This window comes from Humulus lupulus, chromosome 1 (genome assembly GCF_963169125.1).
Source record: "Humulus lupulus chromosome 1, drHumLupu1.1, whole genome shotgun sequence".
In the NCBI taxonomy this organism is placed as follows: domain Eukaryota; kingdom Viridiplantae; phylum Streptophyta; class Magnoliopsida; order Rosales; family Cannabaceae; genus Humulus; species Humulus lupulus.
The window spans coordinates 61,822,625-61,845,271 of record NC_084793.1 but is presented as its reverse complement, the minus strand read 5'-3'; the positions used below and the strand labels follow the sequence as shown (position 1 = coordinate 61,845,271).

At 42.9% G+C, this 22,647-nt stretch overlaps 1 protein-coding gene across 1 annotated transcript; it reads left to right on the top strand.

The window, feature by feature from the left end:
* The first annotated feature begins 819 nt into the window (after nt 1-819).
* On the top strand, nt 820-12,134 carry LOC133815502 (uncharacterized). The gene is made up of 3 exons (XM_062248341.1): nt 820-1,302; nt 1,390-1,548; nt 11,925-12,134. Exons 1-3 carry the CDS (start codon nt 820-822, stop codon nt 12,132-12,134), a joined length of 852 nt encoding a protein of 283 aa, XP_062104325.1.
* The last annotated feature ends 10,513 nt before the right edge of the window (nt 12,135-22,647 follow it).

Below are 22,647 nucleotides of genomic sequence, written 5' to 3'. Positions count from 1 at the left end.
CAGGAATCTGCTCACACCTTCCTGAGTGAGATCACCTACATGTCCAACGTAGGAAAGTACTTCCAGGAGCATTTTTTAACAACAGACTTGGTCGCCAACAATCTGGCCTTCACTCAAGGAGGTAATTTTTTTATTCTCTGGTCGCTTACTTTCTTTTATCTTTTCGGCATATTCCTTAGCATTTTTATGTCATTCAGGTCCGTGGTGCTGACCAGCTCCTACTCTAGAAATGGAGATACGAGCAGCTTCCTTGGCCAGCATGACAGATATAGAAAAAAGCGTCAAAGAGCTGGTCACGGAAAACAATCTAAGGCTGGTTGGCCTTTTGGCCCCTCACCAGGATGTGAGGAAAACAACTGCGGGGAATGCTACTGGTGGGGAAGTTCCCGAGCAGCACCATGACGTGTCACAACCTCCGAGGAGGAGGACAGCTGGGGTGACTATCAGGGAACCCTCCATCACCCCGCGAGCAGCTGCTGCCCCTGCTCCTTCAGGAAAGGGTAAAAAGAAGGTTTCCAAACATCTCACACCTATTCTTGAATCCTTAGATGAGAACGGTACTGTCTTCTCACTCTTAGACAACTTGCCTATTCCTTGTCATTTATTTGACGGGGACGACAACTTTAAATACATGCCTAATTTAATTTCAGACTTCTTCAAGGCAGTGAGGGAATGTAGCAGTAGTTCAATAAGTAATGTAGTGACCAGTAGTTGTAGCTCGGGTATATAGCTTATAATTTCCTTGATGTTATTTTCTTGATTTAGTGGACACCTCCATCTACATTATCTAACTATTCGCATATTTTCTTACTTGTGAAGATGTCGACTAAAGATATGTTTGAGCTTTACAACGTACCTGTACCCACCGCTCCTTCGAGCAAGAAAAAGGGAAGTAGGCAACACCGCGGTGAGACCAATCAGAACCCTCCAACAAAAAAAGCTCGGACTGGGGATCCTCCAACGCCAGTTCATTCAAAGGAAACTACACCTCCTCCGACTCCCCTCGACCAGACGTCTCCCCCAGCCCCCACCGATCAGATCTCTCCTCCAGCACCTGCTGACCAGATAGCTCCCTCTGCTGACCAGGCATCTCCTGCAGCACCTGCTGGCCAGGCACCTCCTGCAGCACCTACCGGCCAGGCACCTCCTGATCAAACAAGAGATGCCTTGATGAGCATTGTGCTTAGCTCGGCCAAGGAGAGGATGACCAAAATATTGAGGCATCGACGCAATCAAGAGGCTATCACTGGTACCGACTCCATGGAGGTCGACCAGATAATTAACTGTGCGCTGAATGAAAAAGTCAGTATAAGTTACCATTTCTTGCTGAGGTTCATTTGTTTATCTTGTCATTTTTCGCCAGCAGTTTAACTTTTTCTCTGATCGCAGGGAATTCTGACTATGATCGCCAGTTGGCGTCGCTTGGGAGCCCAGACTGCTCAGTATGAGAAGAAGCTTGGCGAGCAACTTAAGGCGTCTGAGGAAAGACACGCTGAGGAGCTCAGGGTTGATGAGGAAAAATATAAGGAGCAACTTGAGGTAGCCAAGGTGAAATGCTTCGGGTAGCTTGAGGTAGCTGAGAAGAAAAATGCTATCTTACTCGAAGAAAAAACTACACTGGCCGAAGAGTTGAAGCAGCATCAGGAAACCTTGGCCAAGGTCATAGAGACGAAAGAGAAGTATAAGGAGTCTTGTAAAATTAACTTCCAGGAAGCCACTAAACTCCAAGATGACCTGGTCATTAGTAGAAATGAGACTGAGGGGCTGGAGGAGCGCGTAAAAGAGCTCGAGGAGACCAACGCCAGCAATTTGGAGAGATAAAAGGCGGCCACCTTCAACTGCTTATACGCGTTCTGGAAGCACAACCACGAGGCAGACTTCAGCTATCTCTCCGAGCGCATGAGGAAAACTGAAATAAACAGGTGCCTTGCTCGCCTTGAAGAAGAGGAGAGAGCGAAAGTTCCAGGCTCCCCCGAAATTTCCTTGGCTATGGGCATTGATGGTTTGGAAGAGGAAATTGGGGCCTGTATCGACCAACAAACTCCTCAGGACCCTCCAGCCTCTACATAAATTTTACTTGTTTTTCTTTGATTTTAACCTGTAGTTTAAGACACATGAACTACTTTTTGTGATCTCAAAACAATTTATATTTTTATTGCTGCTTGGGCAGCTATTCCTTTTAACAGCCAATTACATTCGAGCAGTAACTACTCGCTGTGTAAAGGATTTCTCTTTTGATATTATAATATTTTCATTTTATAATAACATCTGTTAGCATGACCGAACTTAGCATAGTACGGTTTGATTTAACAAAATTTAAACAAATTTTTCAAAATTTTGACAAATACTCTAAGTATCGTATTATGCTTTCACTTATTTTTCTCGTGTGTTTACATACCTGGTGATATGCTTTGCTTCCTAGATACCTTATGTGCCCCCAAGTGATAGAGGAGCTTTAGGTCCTCGGTCACTTGCCTAGACCAAGACATGTTCGAACATTACTGCTCGTAATATAGATTTCAGAATGATAATATAGCAAAACAACACACGTAATGAGCAAATACTTGTAATAAATACAATAGTTGGCAAGATTGACTGGCTGCGCACAGTCCCTTTTATTTCTTGTAATGAATGGACAATCGTGTCTGTACGAGTGATAAAAAATATGATCTTACACTTATAAGTGATTAGTCACAAGATTGACTAACCTTTGTTCATAAACTTGTAAAAAGTAAAATTAATACAAGTCAATTCTTTAAGAAGAATTGTTTATTGGTAGTACTTGCGCAGGTGTTCTCCATTACAATAGCGAGGAATGAGATTTCCATTTAAGCGAGCAAGTTTATAAGTGCCTGGATGGAGGACTTCTTCGATTTGGTATGGTCATTCCCAGTTAGGTCCGAGTACTCCAGTAGCTTGATCGTGGGTGTTGAGGAAAACTCTTCTAAGTACCAGATATCCCACATTAAATTTCCTTTCACGTACTTTAGAGTTGAAATACCGGGAGACATTTTGTTGGTAAGCCACTACTCGGAGTTGGGCTTGCTCGCGCCTTTCATCGACTAAATCCAAAGGTTCCATTCATAACTGGCTATTAGTGCCTTGATCGTATGCCAGTGGCCGATGTGATGGCGGATCTAATTCAACAGGCAACATAGCTTCATATCCATAGGCCAAGGAAAATGGAGTATGGCCCATTGTTGTTCGATGGGATGTTCTGTGCGACCAGAGGACTTCAGGCAACTGCTCTAGCCATGCCCCTTTTGCTTCTTCAAGCCTTTTCTTCAGAGTATCTTTTAGTGTTTTATTGACAGCCTCGACTTGTTCGTTTGCCTGCGGGTGAGCTACTGAAGAAAAGCTTTTGATAATTCCACATCGTTCGTAAATTTTCGTGAATAGATCACTATCAAACTAAGTGCCGTTGTCTGATACAATTTTTCTTGGTAATCCATAGCGACACACTATTTTCTTGACCACAAAATCCAGCACTTTCTTGGTTTATATGGCTGCAAGTGGCTCAACTTCGGCCCACTTCGTGAAGTAATCAACAACCACCATAGCATATTTGACGCCGCCCTTTCCTGTGGGTAAAGACCCGATTAGGTCTGTTCCCCATATTGCGAATGGCCACGGACTTTGCATCTGCTTTAGCTCATTAGGGGCAGCTCACGGAATCTTGTAGAATCTCTGACACTTGTCACATTTTCGAACAAATTCCACTGAGTCTTCGTTCATTGTTGGCCAGAAGTACCCTTGCCTTAGGATCTTTTTCGATAAACTATACCCCCCAGCGTGGTCCCCACAGAAACCTTCATGGACTTCTTGCAGTAACTCCTTGGCTTTTTCTTTAGAAACACACCTCAGGAGTGGCATTGAGTACCCTCTTCTATACAGAATTCTATCGAGCAAGATAAACCGAATATCTTGCCTCTGAAGGGTCCTTGCTAGATTCCTATCTGGTGGCAGTGTTCCACACGTCAAGTACTCAATGAAAGGTACCATCCATGTATCTGATGCCTGAATTACCAGCGAGGTTTCTTCTGTTCTGATGCTTGGTGCGGACAGCCGTTCAACAGACACTATATTCAGCGTATCGGCATCCTTTGCACTTGCTAATTTGACCAAAGCATCAAGGTTCAAGTTCTGGTCGCGAGGTACTTGTTGGAGGGTGTACCTCTCAAATTGTGCCAACAGATCTTTTGCTTTGTTCACGTAAGCACTCATCTTTAGACCTCGGGCTTGATACTCTCCAGTAATTTGATTAACCACCAATTGGGAGTCATTATAGATTTCAAGTTACTTTATGTTCATGTCCCTGGCCAATCGTAAACCTAGGAGCAGGGCTTCATACTCGGCTTCGTTGTTGGATGCTGTGAAGTCAAATCTGATTGGGTAGTGGAATTGATGTCCTTCAGGCGTTACCAAAATCACTCCGGCTCTAGCGTGATGCTCGTTAGAAGAACCGTCAGTAAACAACTTCCAAGAGGGAATTTGTCTTTGAGGTTCAGGCTCTTCCGTTTGTTCACTATCTGGTAGTCCAGTGAATTCTGCGACAAAGTCAGCCAGAGCTTGTCCTGTTATTGCTGCTCGTGATGAGTAAGAAATGTCAAATTGCCCAAGTTCTACTGCCCATTTCAATAATCGACCAGCGGCTTCTGGCTTTTCTAGAACTTGTCGTAGGGGCTGTTCAGTTAGTACTGTGATGGGGTGAGCTTGAAAATACGGCCGCAACTTTGTGGAGGCAAAGATCAAGCAGTAGGCTAACTTTTCAATGGGCGGATACCGCAATTCTACTCCTATTAGCCTTTTTCTTACATAGTATACAACTTTTTGCACACTTTCCTCCTCTCTTACCAGGACGGCACTAGCAGCATATTCTGTGATAGCCAAGTAGATGAGTAAATTTTCTTTTTCAACTGGCTTAGATTGAATAGTGGTTGCGACTTATGGGACTTTAATGCCTAGAAAGTCTCCTCGCACTCCTCCATCCATTCAAATTCCTTATTGCCCCTAAGTAAATTAAAAAATGGGACGCACTTGTCTGTCGATTTGGAGATAAATCTACTTAGAGCAGCGATTCTCCTGGTCAAACTTTGAACATCTTTTATCTTTGTCGACAATTTCATATCGACCAGGGCCTTGATCTTTTCAGGATTAGCTTCAATGCCTCGTGAGTTCACTATAAATCCCCAAAATTTCCTTGATCCAACTTCGAAGGAACATTTGAGGGGATTCAGCTTCATCTGATACTTATTCAAGATGTTGAAGCATTCTTGCAAGTCCCCTATGTGTTCTTTTTCCTTCCTCGACTTAACCAGCATGTCATCTACATATACCTCCATGTTTGTACCGATCAGTTCTTTGAACATGTGAATGACTAGTCCCTGGTAAGTCGCACCAGCGTTTTCCAAACCGAAGGGCATTACTTTGTAACAGTAAAGCCTGGTATCGGTCTGAAAGCTAGTGTGATCCTCATCAGGTGGGAGCATGCTGATCTGATTGTTCCCAGAGTATGCATCCATGAATGATAGGATCTCATGTCCTGAAGTGGCATCGACCAGCTGGTCGATCATCGGGAGCGGGAAATAATCTTTTGGGCAAGCTTTATTAAGGTCTGTGAAATCCACGCATGTTCTCCATTTGCCATTTGGCTTGGGTACTAGTACGGGATTAGAGACCCACGATGGATAAAACGCTACCCTGATGAATCCGTTCTCTTTTAGCTTCTAGACTTCTTCTTTTAAAGCTTTCGATCTATCTTTGTCGAGCAGCCTTCTTTTCTGTTGCACTGGTGGAAAGCTTTTATCTATGTTCAGGACATGGCTGATAACTGCTGGGTCAATTCCAACCATGTATTTATGCGACCAGGCAAAGACTTCCTGGTTCTTCTTCAAAAATTCTACCACCTTTTGTTTTGTCGTTGACTCTAGGTTTTTACCGACTTTCACAACCCTGGTCGGATCTGCTTCATCGAGTTGGACCTCTTCGAGGTCCTCGATTGGTCGTACTTTATCAAAATAACCAAAGCGAGGATCCAAATCCCTATCCTCCCTTTGGGCAACACCCTATTTGGTGACGTGCTCACCTGATTGGGCTTATGTTTCATTGGCCAACTGCAACTATTTCCTGGCGTCTTCCCTCGATCCACCTCTCTTTGCCTTAGATATCAAGGAATTATAACATTCCCTTGCTTCTCACTGGTTTCCCAATACGCATCCTACTCCTGCGTCAGTTGGGAATTTTATGGCAAGGTGCCAAACCGTGTTTACAGCTCTCCGGTCAACCAGAATAGGCCTTCCAATTACAACATTGTACGCAGAAGGACAATCAACTACTATAAAAGTAGTGAGTAATGTCCTATTTGCGGGCGCAGTTCCTACTGTAACTGGAAGCCTAATCGACTAGTTGAACTTTTGCTATTTTTGGGTCAGGTTGGTAAGCAAAGTGGCTATCTTAGAAAAGCCTTCTACAAACCTCCGATAATAGCCTGCTAGCCCAAGAAAACTTCGAACTTCTGATGCATTCTTAGGTCTTTGCCAATCCTTCACAGCCTCTGCCTTAGCTGGGTCTACAACAACTCCATCTTTGGATACTATGTGGCCAAGGAACGCCACTTGCGAAAGCCAAAATTCGCACTTCTTGAACTTGGCATAAAGTTGATGCTCCTTCAAACGCAACATGGTCATTCTTAAATGTTCCTTGTGCTCAACTTCATCCTTGGAGTACACCAAAATATTGTCAATGAACACTACGATGAATTTGTCCAAGTAATCCTTGAAGACCTGATTCATTAAATCCATAAATGCGGCTAGAGCGTTGGTAACACCAAAAGATATAACTAGAAACTCATAATTCCCATATCGAGTTCTAAAAGCTGTCTTTGGAATATCTTCTTCCCGTACCTTGAGCTGGTGATACCCGGACCGTAGATCAATCTTAGAAAATGCGGTCGCTCCTCGGAGTTGATCACACAAGTCGTCGATCCGGGGTAGCGGGTACTTGTTCTTAATCATCACCTTGTTCAGCTCGCGTTAATTTATACACATCCGCATACTTCCATCCTTCTTCTTCACAAATAGAACCGGTGCTCCCCATGGCGAATGGCTTGGTCTAATGAAACCTAAGTCTAAGAGTTCTTGCAATTGCGTTTTCAACTCCTTGAGTTTGGTAGGTGCCATCCGGAATGGTGCCTTTGAGATAGGCTCGATTCCTGGTACTAGTTCGATTGTGAATTCAATTTCTCGAGTAGGCGGCAATCCTATTAAGTCGTCAGGAAATATTTCTGGAAATTCCTTTATGATGCAGATGTCTCCAACCTTTAGTGGTGTTTCCTTTGCCACATCTGTGACACTTGTTAAGAATGCGTGACATCCTTTTTCTATCATCCTTTGAGCTTTGAGAGATGAAATAAGAGGTGTTCATAGTCCTGATACGTTTCCCATAAAACATTGTCTCTGACCGTCAGGAGTTTCGAACATCACTTTGTTGCATCTACAATCGATGGTTCCATGCCTTGCTAGCCAATCCATTCCTAGTATTACGTCGAAGTCTTTGATTTCTAGTTCTATCGGGTCTCCTTCTAGTTCTACGTCCTCGATTTTGATCGGTACACCTCGTACTATCTGTGATGATAGAACTACTTCACCCGAGGGAAATTATGTCACAAACCTAGTTCTAAATCTTTCACAATGTTTGTATGATTTCTCTATCATTCCTAACGAGATATATTTGCTCCCGAATCAAATAATACTGAACATATACTATCGAGGATAGGAATCTGACTTGTGACCACTTTGTTACTAGCTTCAGTTTCTCCCTAGATCAAGGCAAAGACTCTGGCTGGAGCTATCTTGTTGTCTTTTTTCTCTTCTTTCTTGAGTTGTTGGCATTCTCTCTTCTGATGACCTTCCTAACCACAATTGTAATATCCTTTGGTGTTTCCACGATACTCCCTAGGATGTTTCTTTTGGCATTTGAGGCACTGCGAGTATTCTACATAACCCGACCTATTGCTACCATTGCTTGTCTGTGATCTTTTTGTCAGATTGCTTATTGTCAGGATGCCTTCTCTTCTGGCCATTGTTGTTGCTATGTTCATGATTGTTGTTGTGGTTCCGACCATTCTGAGGTTGATTCTGCTGCTTAGGTTCAGGCTTGCTGGCCTCCTCCTTACTAACATTTGCCTGGAGCCTCTCCACCTCTATAGTCGTTTCTAGAGCATCGGTGTAAGAAGTGGTTCCAGGGTTTGCTAGCTTGACTCCTAGCTCAATTTTTGGTCTGAGTCCCCTAACAAACTTGGTGACTCTCAAAAAGGCAGTTGGGGCCAACTCTGGTGCAAACTTGGCTAGTCGATCGAACTGTCGTGCATACTCAACTACTGTCAAATTTCCCTGCTTGAGACTGGAGAATTCTTCCACATTTGTGGCGATGACTGCCGAGTTATAATACTTCTTATGAAAGAGCTCCACAAATCTAGTCCATGTCATGGTGGCGACGTCATGATTCTATTTTACTAAATCCCACCAGATTCTTGCATCCTTCTTCAGGAGAGACGAAACACAGGATATGTGATCTGCATTACTGAGGTTCATGTGTGCTAGGATCGACTCTACATTCCTGAGCCACTCTTCCGCCTCGAAGGGTCGGTTGTCCCATCAAAGTTTGGAGAGTGTTGCTTACGAAACCGCTCGTAGACTGGCTCTATGTACTAAGCTCGGTAAGGCGCATAGTTTTCCATTGGCCATCCCCCATACAGACCTACTTGCTCGGGTGCTTGAACCGCTGGCTGAGGCTACGGTTGCGGCTGAAGCTGGGGTTGAGTCTGAGGCTGTTGATGATTCTATTGTCGTTGTTGCTCCAACAATTCTTCCACTTGTTGCCATAGCTAGACAATTTTAGCGGTGTTGTCACCCGGAAGTGGTGCACTTCTATTAGCAGTAGCATTGGTCGCACGCGTTCCCCTTCTTCGGACTGGCGGGGCTTCGTTAGTCTTGTTGGTGGCGCTGGAGGCATTTTCGGTGTGCGTGCAGACCTTCTGAGCGACATCTTCAGCATAGTTCTAACAATTGAGAAAAACATTTTAGAACTTACCCTAATAGGCTCTAAGGCAAGACTTAGTCTAAGCAAACATAACTCGGACCTATCAGTTATGATTTCTTAAAAAAAGTATGTAAGTCTTCCTTATAATTAGGGTGTGTTTCTATACTTAGAAAAATAAGCCTTCTTTATTATTTTCTAAGATTGTTTCTAATCATCCTATATGACTTAATTCTCAGGCTCGAAACTCGTCGTTGTTCCAAAGTTAACCATATTGAGAGAATATGAGCCCAGGCGATATATCACCTACGGTAGGCGATATGTCGGCTTTAGGGCTGTATTTTCAAATTATTTTGAAATCGAGCTCATTTTATTCCATAAACCTCTTGATAAGACAGAATCTTTTTGACTGAGTCTTCAGCCTCAGCTGAACGATCATTCAAATGTTTTTCAATTAAAAAGCCATTATTTTATTCAAGCTAAATGAAGATCTTTTCATTCTTAAACTCTATAAATAGGACCTAGTACCCAGCCATTTCTTCATTCATCAAGCTGAGTTCAGAGCCTACACGCTGCTAGGTTTACTTTAGAGTGTTAAGCACTTGGTTGGGGTTATAAGATTTATCATCTTAAGCTTATAAAACACTTGGGAAGTAAGGTTCATAGTGTGTATTTCGATTTCGAGGTGTAGTTCGGTTATAGTGCATTCAAGGTATTCCTAATTCTAGTTCCTTTCTGTATTGTTTCATTAGTTCTTATAGCTTTTCTCTACTCAATTCCTAACTCAGTATTCTTTATTCTTGGTTAGGCATCTAAGTTATTTGAACTTGAGGTTCTTGTTGGTAAGTATCTTCTCGATGGTTTAGTTCATTCTTTTCATCTATTTTCTTTTAGAATACTCACCTCTCTATTAATAGATTTTAGGAGTGTTCCAAAATCCCGACCTTGTTCTCATCATCCCGGTATTTTGGTAAGGAAAATAGGATAGTTCTTATGTGATATGTGCTATGTTTATATAAAAGTATTATGATTATGCTATAGTATTATTTTATGTGTTATGAAATATATATGTTTTGGGGCTTATAGTTGTTATATGGCAAACCCTAACACTTTTATGATTTGGGGCTTATAGTTGCTTAAATAGCAAACCCCAATGTTTTATGTTTTTGGGGCTTATAGTTGCTTAACTAGCAAACCTTATTGTAGTTTGAGGCTTATAGTTTCTTAGTTAGCAAACCCCAATAGTTACCATGTACATGGGTTAGAATTATGATATATGTGTTATAGTATATGATATATGTTCATAGTTTATGTGTATGATTATGTTTCATGCTTGTAGTAGATTTTCCTTGCTGGGCATTAGGCTCATTCCTTTATGTTTTATACGTGCAGGAAAATAGTTATGGCGGCAGGAAGATTCTTGTCGACTTGGGAATGTGTATTGAGGGAGAATGGAATCGGTGGACTGCATGAACGATTCGAGGATGTAGTTGGTTTCTAGTCATTTAAAATTATGCTTTATATGTATTTTCCACACTTTGTTTTGTAACGATTTTTAAGATTTAAGTTATGTTATATTTTATTTGCAAACAATGGGATCCCATACCCTAACCAAATTTTATGTATTTAACCTTTTACAGTTTATAATAAAGTTATGGTTATTTCATGTGTATGTTTTCTTAAGATTAGTGTCTATGTATAGTAGTTATTTATGGTCCAAAGTCTAGAATAGTTGGATCGTTACAGTTGGTATTAGAGCAATGGTTCTTTTGCATGAAGTTCTCCTCGATACACACACTCAAAGCTCTGAATCTGATCGCCAAGTAAGTGTTTATGATTATAGTTATTATGTTTATAAGTATAGCTAACAATTTTAGTCTTTATGTTTTTCAGTTAAGAATGAACGGGGCATTAACTTATGAGGATATCCAAGCCATTATGGCTTTAAAAAGAATTAAAGAACCGAGAAACACCGTAAGAGTGCTAGAAAGAATCACTCGGAGGCTACTTTTGTTCCACAGAGAAATAGATCAACTCCAAGAATCTAAGCAGATCATGATGAGAGCAACAGAAAAATACGTTTTAGTAATTAGACTATTTAGAGATTATCATGCTGTAATTGCATCCTTAGAGGATATATGGGAAACAATGGATGATGAAGATGAATTGCCGGTAGCAATGAGATATTATTTTCTCTTACTTAGGTTCACTTCAAAAATGGAATTTCAGTTTACAAATGAGCAAAAGCATAGAATTTTTACGAACCTTCCTCGAGGACATTTTGAGGCATATGATAATGAGGACTATGAGGAGTTAAATGATGATATGCTAGATGAAGGATCGGATGTAGAAGATCCCGATTTTTAGAATAATTAGTTTCATTGTTTGTTTTAATTTATTATTTGTTTTCGTTTATGGCTGTAAATAGTGAAAGCTTTCTTTTCCAAATTAATATCATGGTTATTTTGTTATCTTGTATGAGTTTAATTTTCTTTTGCAATCATAATAAATAATAAATTTAATAAATAATGACTAAGTTCGGTGAGGGTGGATACAAATCAATGAACCAAGTTTCTATATTGAGAGTTAGGGGGCCATAGTAGTGGGAATGATTTTACTGATCCCAGCCCTCCCTCAATATGGTTAACTTTGGAACAAAGATGAGTTTCGAGCCTAAGAATTAAGTCATATAGGGTGATTAGAAACAAACTTAGAAAATAAAGATGGCTTATTTTTCTAAGTATAGAAACCCACTGTAATAATAAAGAAGACATATATAATTTTCATAAGAAGTCATAATTAATAGGTTCGAGTTATGTTTGTTTAGATTAAGTTTTTCCTTAGAGCCTATAAGGGTAAAGTTTTGACATGTTTCTCTTAACTGCTAGAACTTTGTTGCGATGTCGCTCCAAAGATCTGCTCGCACCAACGGAAATGCCTCCAATGCTGCTCTGATTAACAATGAAGCCCCTCCGGTTCGTAGAAGGGGAGTGCGTGCTGCTGCCAGCCGCACTGCGCCGCTGACATCGCCAGTTGACAACATTGCAGAGATCGCCAGACTGCGACAAATAGTCGAGGAACTATTTCAACAACAGTGACAACAGGCGCAGTCCCAGTCTCAGCCTCCGCCTCCGCTGCAGCCACAACCACATCAAATGGCCTCAGCACCCCAACAAGTTGGTCCATATGGGGGATGGCCAGTGGCGAATTATGCGCCGTATCCAGTACAACACATGGAGCCAGTTTATGAGCGGTTCTATAAGCAACACGCTCCAAACTTTGAAGGGACTATAGACCCCTTCGAGGCAAAAGAGTGGCTAAGAAACGTGGAGCCAATCCTGATGCACATGAATCTAGGAAACGTGGACCGTATATCCTGCGTTTCATCTCTGCTCAAGAAAGATGCCAGAATATGGTGGGACTTAGTCCAGCAGATGCATGATGTTGCCACCATGACTTGGGCTCGATTTGTGGAGCTATTCCACAAAAAATACTATAATTCGGCTGTCATTGCTTCAAGAGTTGAGGAGTTCGCTGGCCTGAAGCAAGGAAGTTTAACAGTGGCAGAGTATGCTTGGCAGTTCGATCGTTTGGCTAAGTTCGCACCGGAAATGGTTCCAACTGACTATTTGAGGGTGTCTAAGTTCGTTGGAGGACTTCGACCGAAGATTGAGCTAGGGGTTAAGTTAACAAAGCTAGGAAATACTACTTATGCCAACTTTCTAGAGACGGCCATAGAAGCAGAAAGGTTGCAGGCTAACATTAGTAAAGAAGAAGCCAGTAAGCCTGAGCCTATACAGCAGGGTCAATCTCAAACTAGTCGGAACAACAACCACCATAGAAACAACAGCAACCAGTCCAACAACAACAACAACAACAACGGTTAGAAAAGAAGGCATCCTGACAATAAACAGTCTGACAGCGATAAAAGAGCACGGATGAATAATGGAGGTAGTAGGTCGGGTTATGCCCTCCATGTGCTAAATGCCAAAGGAAACATCCTGGGGAATGCCGGGAAAACACCAAAGGATGTTACAACTATGGTCAAGAGGGACACCAAAAGAAAGAATGTCCTCAGCTCAAGTCAGAGGGAAAAATGAGGATAAGATGGTTCCTGCCAGGGTTTTTGCCTTAACCCAACGAGATGCTGATGCTAGCAATAAGGTGGTCTCAAGTCAAGTTTCTATCCTCAATAATATATGTTCTATATTATTTGATTCGGGAGCCACTCATTCGTATATCTCGTTAGGAATGATAGAAAAACTAGACAAACCTTGTGAAATATTTAGAACTAGGTTTGTAATCAAATTGCCTTCAGGCAAAATAGTTCTATCATCACGGATTGTACGAGGCGTACCGATCAAGATTGAGGACGTAGAACTAGAAGGAGAACTCATAGAACTAGAGATCAAGGACTTCGACGTAATACTAGGCATGGACTGGCTAGAAAGGCATGGCGCGGCCATCGACTGCTAACGTAAGAAAGTGACGTTCGAGACTCCTGACGGCCAGAGACTATGCTTCATGGGACAAGTTTCAGGACTACGCACACCGCTAGTATCATCTCTCAAAGCTCAAAAGATGATGGAAAAAGGATGTCAAGCATTCTTAGCCAGCATCACATAAGTAGTAAAAGAAACACTGCTTAAGGTTGGAGATCTACATATTGTAAGATAATTCCCAGAGGTATTTCCCGATGACTTGCCAGGATTGCCGCCGACTCGAGAAATTGACTTCATGATAGACTTAGTATCGGGCATCGAGCCTATCTCCATGGCACCATACCGGATGGCACCTATAGAACTCAAGGAGTTAAAGACGCAGCTACAAGAACTCCTAGACTTGGGTTTCATTAGACCGAGCCATTCGCCATGGGGAGCATCGGTTCTATTTGTGAAGAAAAAGGACGGAAGCATGCGGATGTGCATAGACTACCGCGAGCTGAATAAGGTAACGATTAAGAATATGTACCCGTTACCTCGGATTGATGACTTGTTTGATCAACTTCAAGGAGTGACTGTGTTTTCAAAGATTGATTTACGGTCTGGGTACCATCAGCTCAAGGTGCGGGGAGAAGATATTCCTAAGACAGCTTTTAGAACTCGTTATGGGCATTACGAGTTCTTGGTTATGTCTTTCGGTCTTACCAACACACCAGTCGCATTTATGGACTTAATGAATAAGGTCTTCAAGGACTACTTAGATAAATTCATTGTAGTGTTCATCGATGACATCTTAGTATACTCCAAGGACGAAGTCGAGCACGAGGAACATTTGAGGTTGATTTTGTCACGACTAAAGGAGCATCAACTCTACGCCAAGTTCAAGAAATGCGAGTTTTGGCTTTCGCAAGTGGCATTCCTTGGGCACATTATATCCAAAGATGGAGTTGTAGTAGACCCATCAAAGGTAGAGGCCGTGAAGGATTAGCCAAGACCAAAGAACGCATCCGAAGAAAGGAGCTTTCTGGGATTAGCAGGTTATTATCGTAGGTTTGTAGAGGGATTTTCTAAGATAGCCACTCCGCTCACCAACCTGACTGGGAAATAGCAAAGATTCAACTGGAATGATAGATGTGAAAAAAGCTTCCAGTTGCTTAAGGACAAGTTGTGCTCAGCACCAGTACTCTGTGTAGTGACACCCAACGATAAGTTCGTAGTCTACTGCAATGTGTCGAAGCAAGGGTTGGGTTGCGTGCTCATGTAGAATGACAAGGTGATAGCCTACGCCTCACGGCAGCTGAAGGAGTATGAGCAACACTATCCAATTCACTATTTGGAGTTGACAGCGGTGGTCTTTGCATTGAAAATCTGGCGCCATTATCTTTACGGAGAACAGTGGGAGATTTATACGGACCACAAAAGTTTGAAGTACTTCTTTACTCAGAAGGAACTCAACATGAGGCAGCGCAAGTGGTTATAGTTAGTGAAGGATTAGGACTGCGAAATCCTATACCACACTGGAAAGGCAAATGTAGTTGCCGATGCGCTAAGTAGGAAGAGTTATGGAAGTTTAGCAGCACTAGCAGGAATAGAAAATCCACTACAGTAGGAGTTGATCAATGCCAGAATAGAAGTAGTTGTCGGCAAGCTGGCTAACTTGTCCATCCAGTCAAATCTACTAGAAGATATACGGATTGGGCAAGGGCGTGAAAACACACTAATGGCACATATGGATGTAGTTAGAGAAGGCAAGACCACAGATTTCTCAATATATGGTCAAGGGTTATTGAGATATAAAGATCGGGTATGTGTGCCGAATGATCAAAGGATTAAGATGATGATTATAGAAGAAGCACACAGTACCCCGTACTCAGTTCACCCAGGATCGACCAAGATGACGCACGACATCAAGGCAATGTATTGGTGGCCAGGGATGAAGAAGGACATAGCAGAATTTGTGTCTATGTGTTTAATATTCCATCAAGTGAAAGAATATCATCATCGGCTTGCAGGCTTATTGCAACCGCTTAGCGTACCAGAATGGAAATGGGACGATAGAGCTATGGACTTTGTGACGAGTTTGCCACGAACAAACAGGCAGCATGATTCAGCTTGGGTAGTAATAGATACACTAACCAAGTCCGCTCGCTTCCTTCCTGTTAAGAATTCATACACGACGGATCAGTACGCAGACATCTATGTCCAAGAGATAGTACGGTTGCATGGAATCACCAAAACAATAGTGTCGAATAGAGGATCGGTGTTTACATCGAGATTTTGGGGAGGTTTACAGCAAACCATGGGTACTAAGTTAAGTCTTAGTACAACTTTTCATCCTCAGACAGACGGTCAGTCCGAGCGTACGATTCAAATTTTAGAAGATATGTTGCGCGCTTGTGTACTTGATTTCAGAGGATCATGGAATAAGTACTTGTCGCTGATAGACTTCTCTTACAACAATAGCTACCAGTCAACGATCGGCATGGCACCTTATGAGTTGCTTTATGGAAGAAGGTGCCGATCGTCGTTGCATTGGGATGAAGTAGGAGAAAGGCAGCTTCTCGGTCCTGAAGCTGTTAGAAAAGCTCAAGAAGTAGTAACGCTAATTAGACAGCGTATGCTTTATGCTCAAAGTCGTCAGAAAAGCTATGCGGATGCCTAGCAGCGCGATGTGGAATTCAAAGTCAGAGATCAAGTCTTCCTGAAGATATCTCCTATGAAAGGTGTGAAGAAGTTTGGGAAGAAAGGCAAGCTTAGTCCCCGATTTATAGGTCCTTTTGAGATATTGGACAAAGTGAGAGCAGTTGCATATAGACTAGCCCTACCGCCAGCCCTAGCAGATAGCCACAACGTGTTCTACATCTCAATGCTACGCAAGTATGTGTTAGACCCATCTCACGTCCTCAAGTACGATACGATAGCAATCCAGAAAGACTTGAGTTACGAGGAACGACCGGTTAGCATCCTAGATAGAGGGATGAAGCAGTTACAGTCCAAGAGTATTCCAATAGTCAAAGTCCTATGGAGTAATAGTTTTGAACAGGAGGCAACGTGGGAGTTGGAGGAAGACATGCGAGGCCTATATCCGGAAATATTTGGTAAGTAAATTTCGAGGACGAAATTCTTTTTAGTAAGGGAGAATTGTAGAGTCCAAGAATTTTACTTAGCTAGTTAGATAATAGTAATAGTAATAGCTAGTAGTAGTTATAGTATGTTTATTACTGTGGATTTTGGTTCAAGCCGGGACTTAGTTGGACAATCGTAGCAACACTTGTAGATTTCATAAGTTTAACCTATTGTTTAAGAATATTAATTAAAACCTAAGGTTTGATTAATATGACTGATTATTAAGATGATATTTATTATACTATAAGGTTTAGATAGATCCAATAAGGTAATGACACTTGTCATGAGTATGTTTAATGAGAAATTAAGTATTTTTGAGGAATAGTTTATTAAGAGTAATATTTGAAAATCTTAGAGTCTACCAGCAGCTTTGAAATCGTTAAAGGACTTAGTCAAGGCTGTTTACTCAATTCAAATTAGGTTGAAAAAGTGTAATTACGTGTATAATATTTCAGCGTATGCTGATATATTGCAGCTCTAGGGTGCGATATATCGCCACACGGGGATACAAAAAACACGTAACTTCGCACGACCATTTCGATGAGCCTCGGGAATATGAGCCATGGCGATATATCGCCTACGGTAGGCGATATGTAGGCTCTAGGGCTGTATTTTCAAATTATTTTGAAATCGAGCTCATTTTATTCCATAAACCTCTTGATAAGTCAGAATCTTTTTGACTGAGTCTTCAGCCTCAGCTGAACGATCATTCAAATGTTTTTCAATTAAAAAGCCATTATTTTATTCAAGCTAAATGAAGAACTTTTCATTCTTAAACTCTATAAATAGGACCTAGTACCCAGCCATTTCTTCATTCATCAAGCTGAGTTCAGAGCCTACACGCTAATAGGTTTACTTTAAAGTGTTAAGCACTTGGTTGGGGTTATAAGCTTTATCATCTTAAGCTTATAAAACACTTGGGAAGTAAGGTTCATAGTGTGTATTTCGATTTCGAGGTGTAGTTCGATTATAGTGCATTCAAGGTATTCCTAATTCTAGTTCCTTTCTGTATTGTTTCATTAGTTCTTATATTTTTTTCTCTACTCAATTCCTAACTCAGTATTCTTTATTCTTAGTTAGGCATCTAAGTTATTTGAACTTGAGGTTCTTGTTGGTAAGTATCTTCTCGATGGTTTAGTTCATTCTTTTCATCTCTTTTCTTTTAGAATACTCACCTCTCTATTAATGGATTTTAGAAGTGTTCCAAAATCCCGACCTTGTTCTCATCATCCCGGTATTTTGGTAAGGAAAATAGGATAGTTCTTATGTGATATGTGCTATGTTTATATAAAAGTATTATGATTATGCTATAGTATTATTTTATGTGTTATGAAATATGTATGTTTTGGGGCTTATAGTTGCTTATATAGCAAACCCTAATGCTTTATGTTTTTGGGGCTTATAGTTGCTTAACTTGCAAACCTCATTGTAGTTTGAGGCTTATAGTTGCTTAGTTAGCAAACCCCAATAGTTACCATGTACATGGGATAGAATTATGATATATGTGTTATAGTATATGATATATGCTCATAGTTTATGTGTATGATTATGTTTCATGCTAGTAGTAGATTTTCCTTGCTGGGCATTAGGATCATTCCTTTATGTTTTATACGTGCAGGAAAATAGTTATGGCGGCAGGAAGATTCTTTCCGTCCCTGTACAATTCCTCGACCGTGGTGGCTGAGCAACTGACAATGTACACCTCACCCCCAGAGCTCTCCAACCCATGGTTGATTCATCTTACCCCTTGCCTTTACCTGCACCACGAAGCACCCGTGAGCCAAGGCCCAGCAAGAAAACTATAACAGCATAGAACAATCAATATAGATAACCAAATAATTCACAAAGCATAACCAAACGATTTACAAGACATTTGTTATCCAAAAAACAGGCATGGATGACATGGCAAACATTTAATACACGTGGCTGACATCTGGCAGAATTCGTGCTCGACTATCGACCAGGAAGACATCTATTGTCACAACGTTCTATCTCTATATATGACCAGCCTGGTCGTACGCATGCTATACACGGAGAAAATCTTATGCAGTTATGATAGAATCTGAAATTATGTCCCATGATTCCTGAGTATCCGATTATTTAGGAAATAATATCTGTAAGAAATTAATGTAAATCTTCCTTGAGCCTATAAATAGAGAAATATAGCTTAAGGGAAAGGACCTTTTTTGCTTTCTGATTATCTGAGATTAGAGTTATTCTATTTGATATATTGTCTTGTTCTTCAGAGGTTGGTGAAACTCATTGGACCCTAGTTCTTTGATCACTGCTTTGAATCCTATATCAATAACAGTTCAAGTGGACGTAGGTTATTACCAGATTCTGGGGCTGAACCACTATAAACTCTTGTGTTCTTTATTGTTTTTGTCATCACATTCATTTCAACGTATCTGTCCACATCAAGAAAATTTGACTCCATGTCAGTAGGCCAAAATCAGGGTCAACATTTCTGGTGCTTTCATTGAGAGCTTGATACATTATCGTTGAAAGATCAATGGCGAAAACTACCAAGAAAACTGGACAGGCGGCCAGCGCTGCACCATCTCACCCGCCTCCTCCTCCAAATGTGACTGAGGATGAGCCACATTTGGAATTCGATGAGGAAGAAATGGATTTCGAGATACTGAAGAATACCCTGGGGGTATTGCAGTATGAACTGGCCAATCTAAGGGCCAGCCAGGAAAGTGCTGCCGAAATCATGGTGCGGCAGCAACAGGAAATTGAACGGCAGCGCCTGGAGCTGAGTGAAAGGCAGGCGGAGATGGACCGTCACCAGAGGGAGGCCATGGCAACCCTCGAAGCAGCCCTACAGCTGGCTAGGAATCAGGCTGCACCTTCCTTACAGCCTGATCAACCTATGATTGGGTCGCCCAAGAGGGGTCCTAATCATAGCCCACCTATCCAACCCTCGAGCCCACAAAGGCCCGACCAGCCACCGGTGCCTCAGGATGATGTCCCGCTGAGGGACCCTGAGGCACAGCCTCTATCCCAAGCTGGTCGCGGAAATCCCACGCAACAATGGTAGAATAGGGCCGGGCAGCTGCCTCGCAGTCCTAGACGCCATAGGGGCGATGAGCCAAACCCTCCGAGCAGAGGACAACGTCCACCTGGTAACAGGAGGAACTCAGAGTTAGGCTCTGCGGCCCGAGGCCCCCCACGGCATGATAATGCACGGGGACCTACCGACCAACGCAGGCCACCCTCTAACGCTCAAGAGGTTCCAGCCCGGGAAGGCAACTGAGGGAACAGTCGATCCCACCATAGCCAATCAAGATTCAGAGATGGACATGGTTATAACGAGGCCGACTCAGGCAGAGGAAATGCCGGTTGGAGGAATGAAGAAAGAGGTGGAGGCAGAAGCCTGCCACCTAGCGGAGGAGAGACGAGGATTTAAGAGACGTACTCAACGATCGCCGGGAGCGGCACGACGAGTACGTCCCCCCAGCACCAGAGGCCCCGGCAATTCCTGGCGCCGTGCAAGCCCAGATAGATGCCCTCAACCAGGCAGTGCAGCAGCTGGTCGGGGGAAGAACATCTTATATCGACCACGATGGGAGAAAGGGCACTCCTTTCATCCAGAGGATAGCTATGGCAGAAAATCCTAGCAAGTTTAAGATGCCTACGCTTCCGAACTTTGACAGGTATGGTGACCCGGTATCTCACGTCAACAAGTTTGAGATACAAATGGACATTCAGAAAGTGTTCGAAGACGCTCGGTGCAGGATCTTCCCTGCAACACTTTCTGACGCCGCACAGGAGTGGTTTTTCAAATTCCCTCCTGCAAGTATAGTTTCCTGGGAAATGTTCGTGAGGGAGTTTTACGGACAGTTCTATACAGGTCGTGTGCACCTGACTGAGGCAAATCAGCTGGTTGAAATATGCCAACAAGATAGAGAACCATTGAAGGACTACGTCCAGCGCTTTATGCGAGCAGCTGCTGGAGCAAAAACAGTGGGAGACGAAAGAAAAATGATGGCCATAATCGCAGGGTTTAAGCGCCGCACGCCTCTTTGGGACAGCCTCAGAAAACATGGGGTCAGAACTACCCAGGAATTTTTGGATCGAGCTGATCGGTATATCAAGCTCAAGGATGCCATCTCCAATGAAGGGAAGCCCCCAGGCAAGGACAAGGGGACTGCCGAGCCAGCCAAAGCCACCAATGGGTCCAAACCCAACGGCAACAGCAAAAGCAACGGGAACGGCAATGGCAATGGCAAGAATGGGGGGAAATGGCCGCACATTGAGCCTTTCACCTCTGACAATAAACGAGACAAGGGTAATCGTTATGAACCTCAGTTCACTAACTACACTTCCCTTATTGAGTCTCGGGGAGAGGTTTATCAGGCCATGAGTTCCAGTGTGCCTTATAAGAAACCTGCTCCCATTCGAAAGGATATTTCGAGAATAGATACTACCAAGTTCTGTCGTTATCATAACGACTACGGACATGATACCAATGAATGCAACCAGCTGAAGGATGAGATCGAGTTCCTTATCTGACAAGGACACTTGAGAAGATATATATGGGCCTCGAGAAATTCCCAACGAGAATCTCCAGGTGGCAACGAGCAAGCGCCCACACGCCAACGCTCGCCACCTTTGCACCCTGACCCCGTAACTGGCACATTGTTAACCATCTGTGGAGGCCCGCACCTCGCGGGAAACAGCGGAAAGGCCAGAGAATTATATGCTCGGACTCTGCGCCACGACCAGGACATCGAAATGATGACTGTGGAGGACCGCGCACCAAAAAAGGCCCGGTCAGAAGAGGGCGATATAACCTTCTCTGATAGCGACGCCCAACATGTCCGGTTCCCACATTTCGATCCGCTGGTCGTGGATATTCAAATGGCCAATATGATGGTGAAAAGAGTGCTAGTTGACACAGGAAGTTCAGTGAACATCCTGTATAAATCTTCGCTGGAACGCATGAAGTTGTCCGTTAAGGACTTGGAGCCCTGCAACCAAACAATATACAGCTTCTCTGGTGAGGGACTCGCCCCGACAGGGTCAATCAGACTTCCAGTGACAGCCGGTACAGCGCCTGCTACCAGGACATTACTCGCTACTTTCATAGTAGTCGATTGTCCCTCGGCGTACAACGCAGTCATTGGAAGGCCTATACTGGTTGGTCTTCGAGCCGTCACCTCAGTATGGCACCTAGCCATGAAATTTCTGACAGAAGAGGGGGTAGGACGCATGTTGGGAAATCAGAGGGAGGCCAGGGAGTGCTACAATGCCTCAGTCACGAAGGCAAAGAAGGGAACGTCAAAGAGCACTCCCCAAATAGGTTGCAGATGACTATTGATACACAAGCCCAATCTGGTGATGAAGTCACCATATAGGGTGTTGCCCAAAGTGAGGATAGGGATTTAGATCCTCGCTTTGGGGATTTTGAGGAAAATGTTGGACCCGTCGAGGACCTGGAAGAGGTCCAACTTGACAAAAAATACCCGACCAGAGTCGTGAAGGTCGGGAAAAACTTAGAACCAACCACGAAGCATGCATTGGTGGAGTTTTTGCGGAAAAACCAGGAAGTCTTTGCCTGGTCGCACAAAGACATGGCTAGGATAGATCCTACAGTTATCAGCCATGTCCTGAACATAGACAAGAGTTTTCCACCAGTGCAACAGAAAAAAAGGCTGCTCGATAAGGATCGGTCAAGAGCCTTAAAAGAAGAAGTTGAAAGATTAGAGGAGAATGGGTTCATTAGGGTGGCGTTTTATCCATCGTGAGTCTCTAATCCAGTGCTAGTTCCCAAGCCTAAAGGAAAATGGAGAACCTGTGTGGATTTCACAGACCTCAATAAAGCCTGCCCGAAGGATTGCTTTCTGCTCCCAAGGATCGACCAGCTGGTCGATGCTACTGCAGGACATGAGATCCTCTCCTTCATGGATGCATACTCAGGATACAATCAGATTAGTATGCATCCCCCTGACGAGGATCACACCAGCTTTCGAACTAATACGAGATTATACTGTTATAAAGTGATGCCCTTCAGTCTGAAAAACGCAGGTGCGACTTC

Bases quoted from the DNA above. Each gene is read 5' to 3' on its own strand.
- LOC133815502 (XM_062248341.1), top strand. From the start codon at position 820: ATGTCGACTAAAGATATGTTTGAGCTTTACAACGTACCTGTACCCACC. The intron at 1,303-1,389 runs GTCAGTATAAGT...CTCTGATCGCAG, and splicing joins ACTGTGCGCTGAATGAAAAA to GGAATTCTGACTATGATCGC. The intron at 1,549-11,924 runs GTGAAATGCTTC...CTTAACTGCTAG, and splicing joins AGCAACTTGAGGTAGCCAAG to AACTTTGTTGCGATGTCGCT.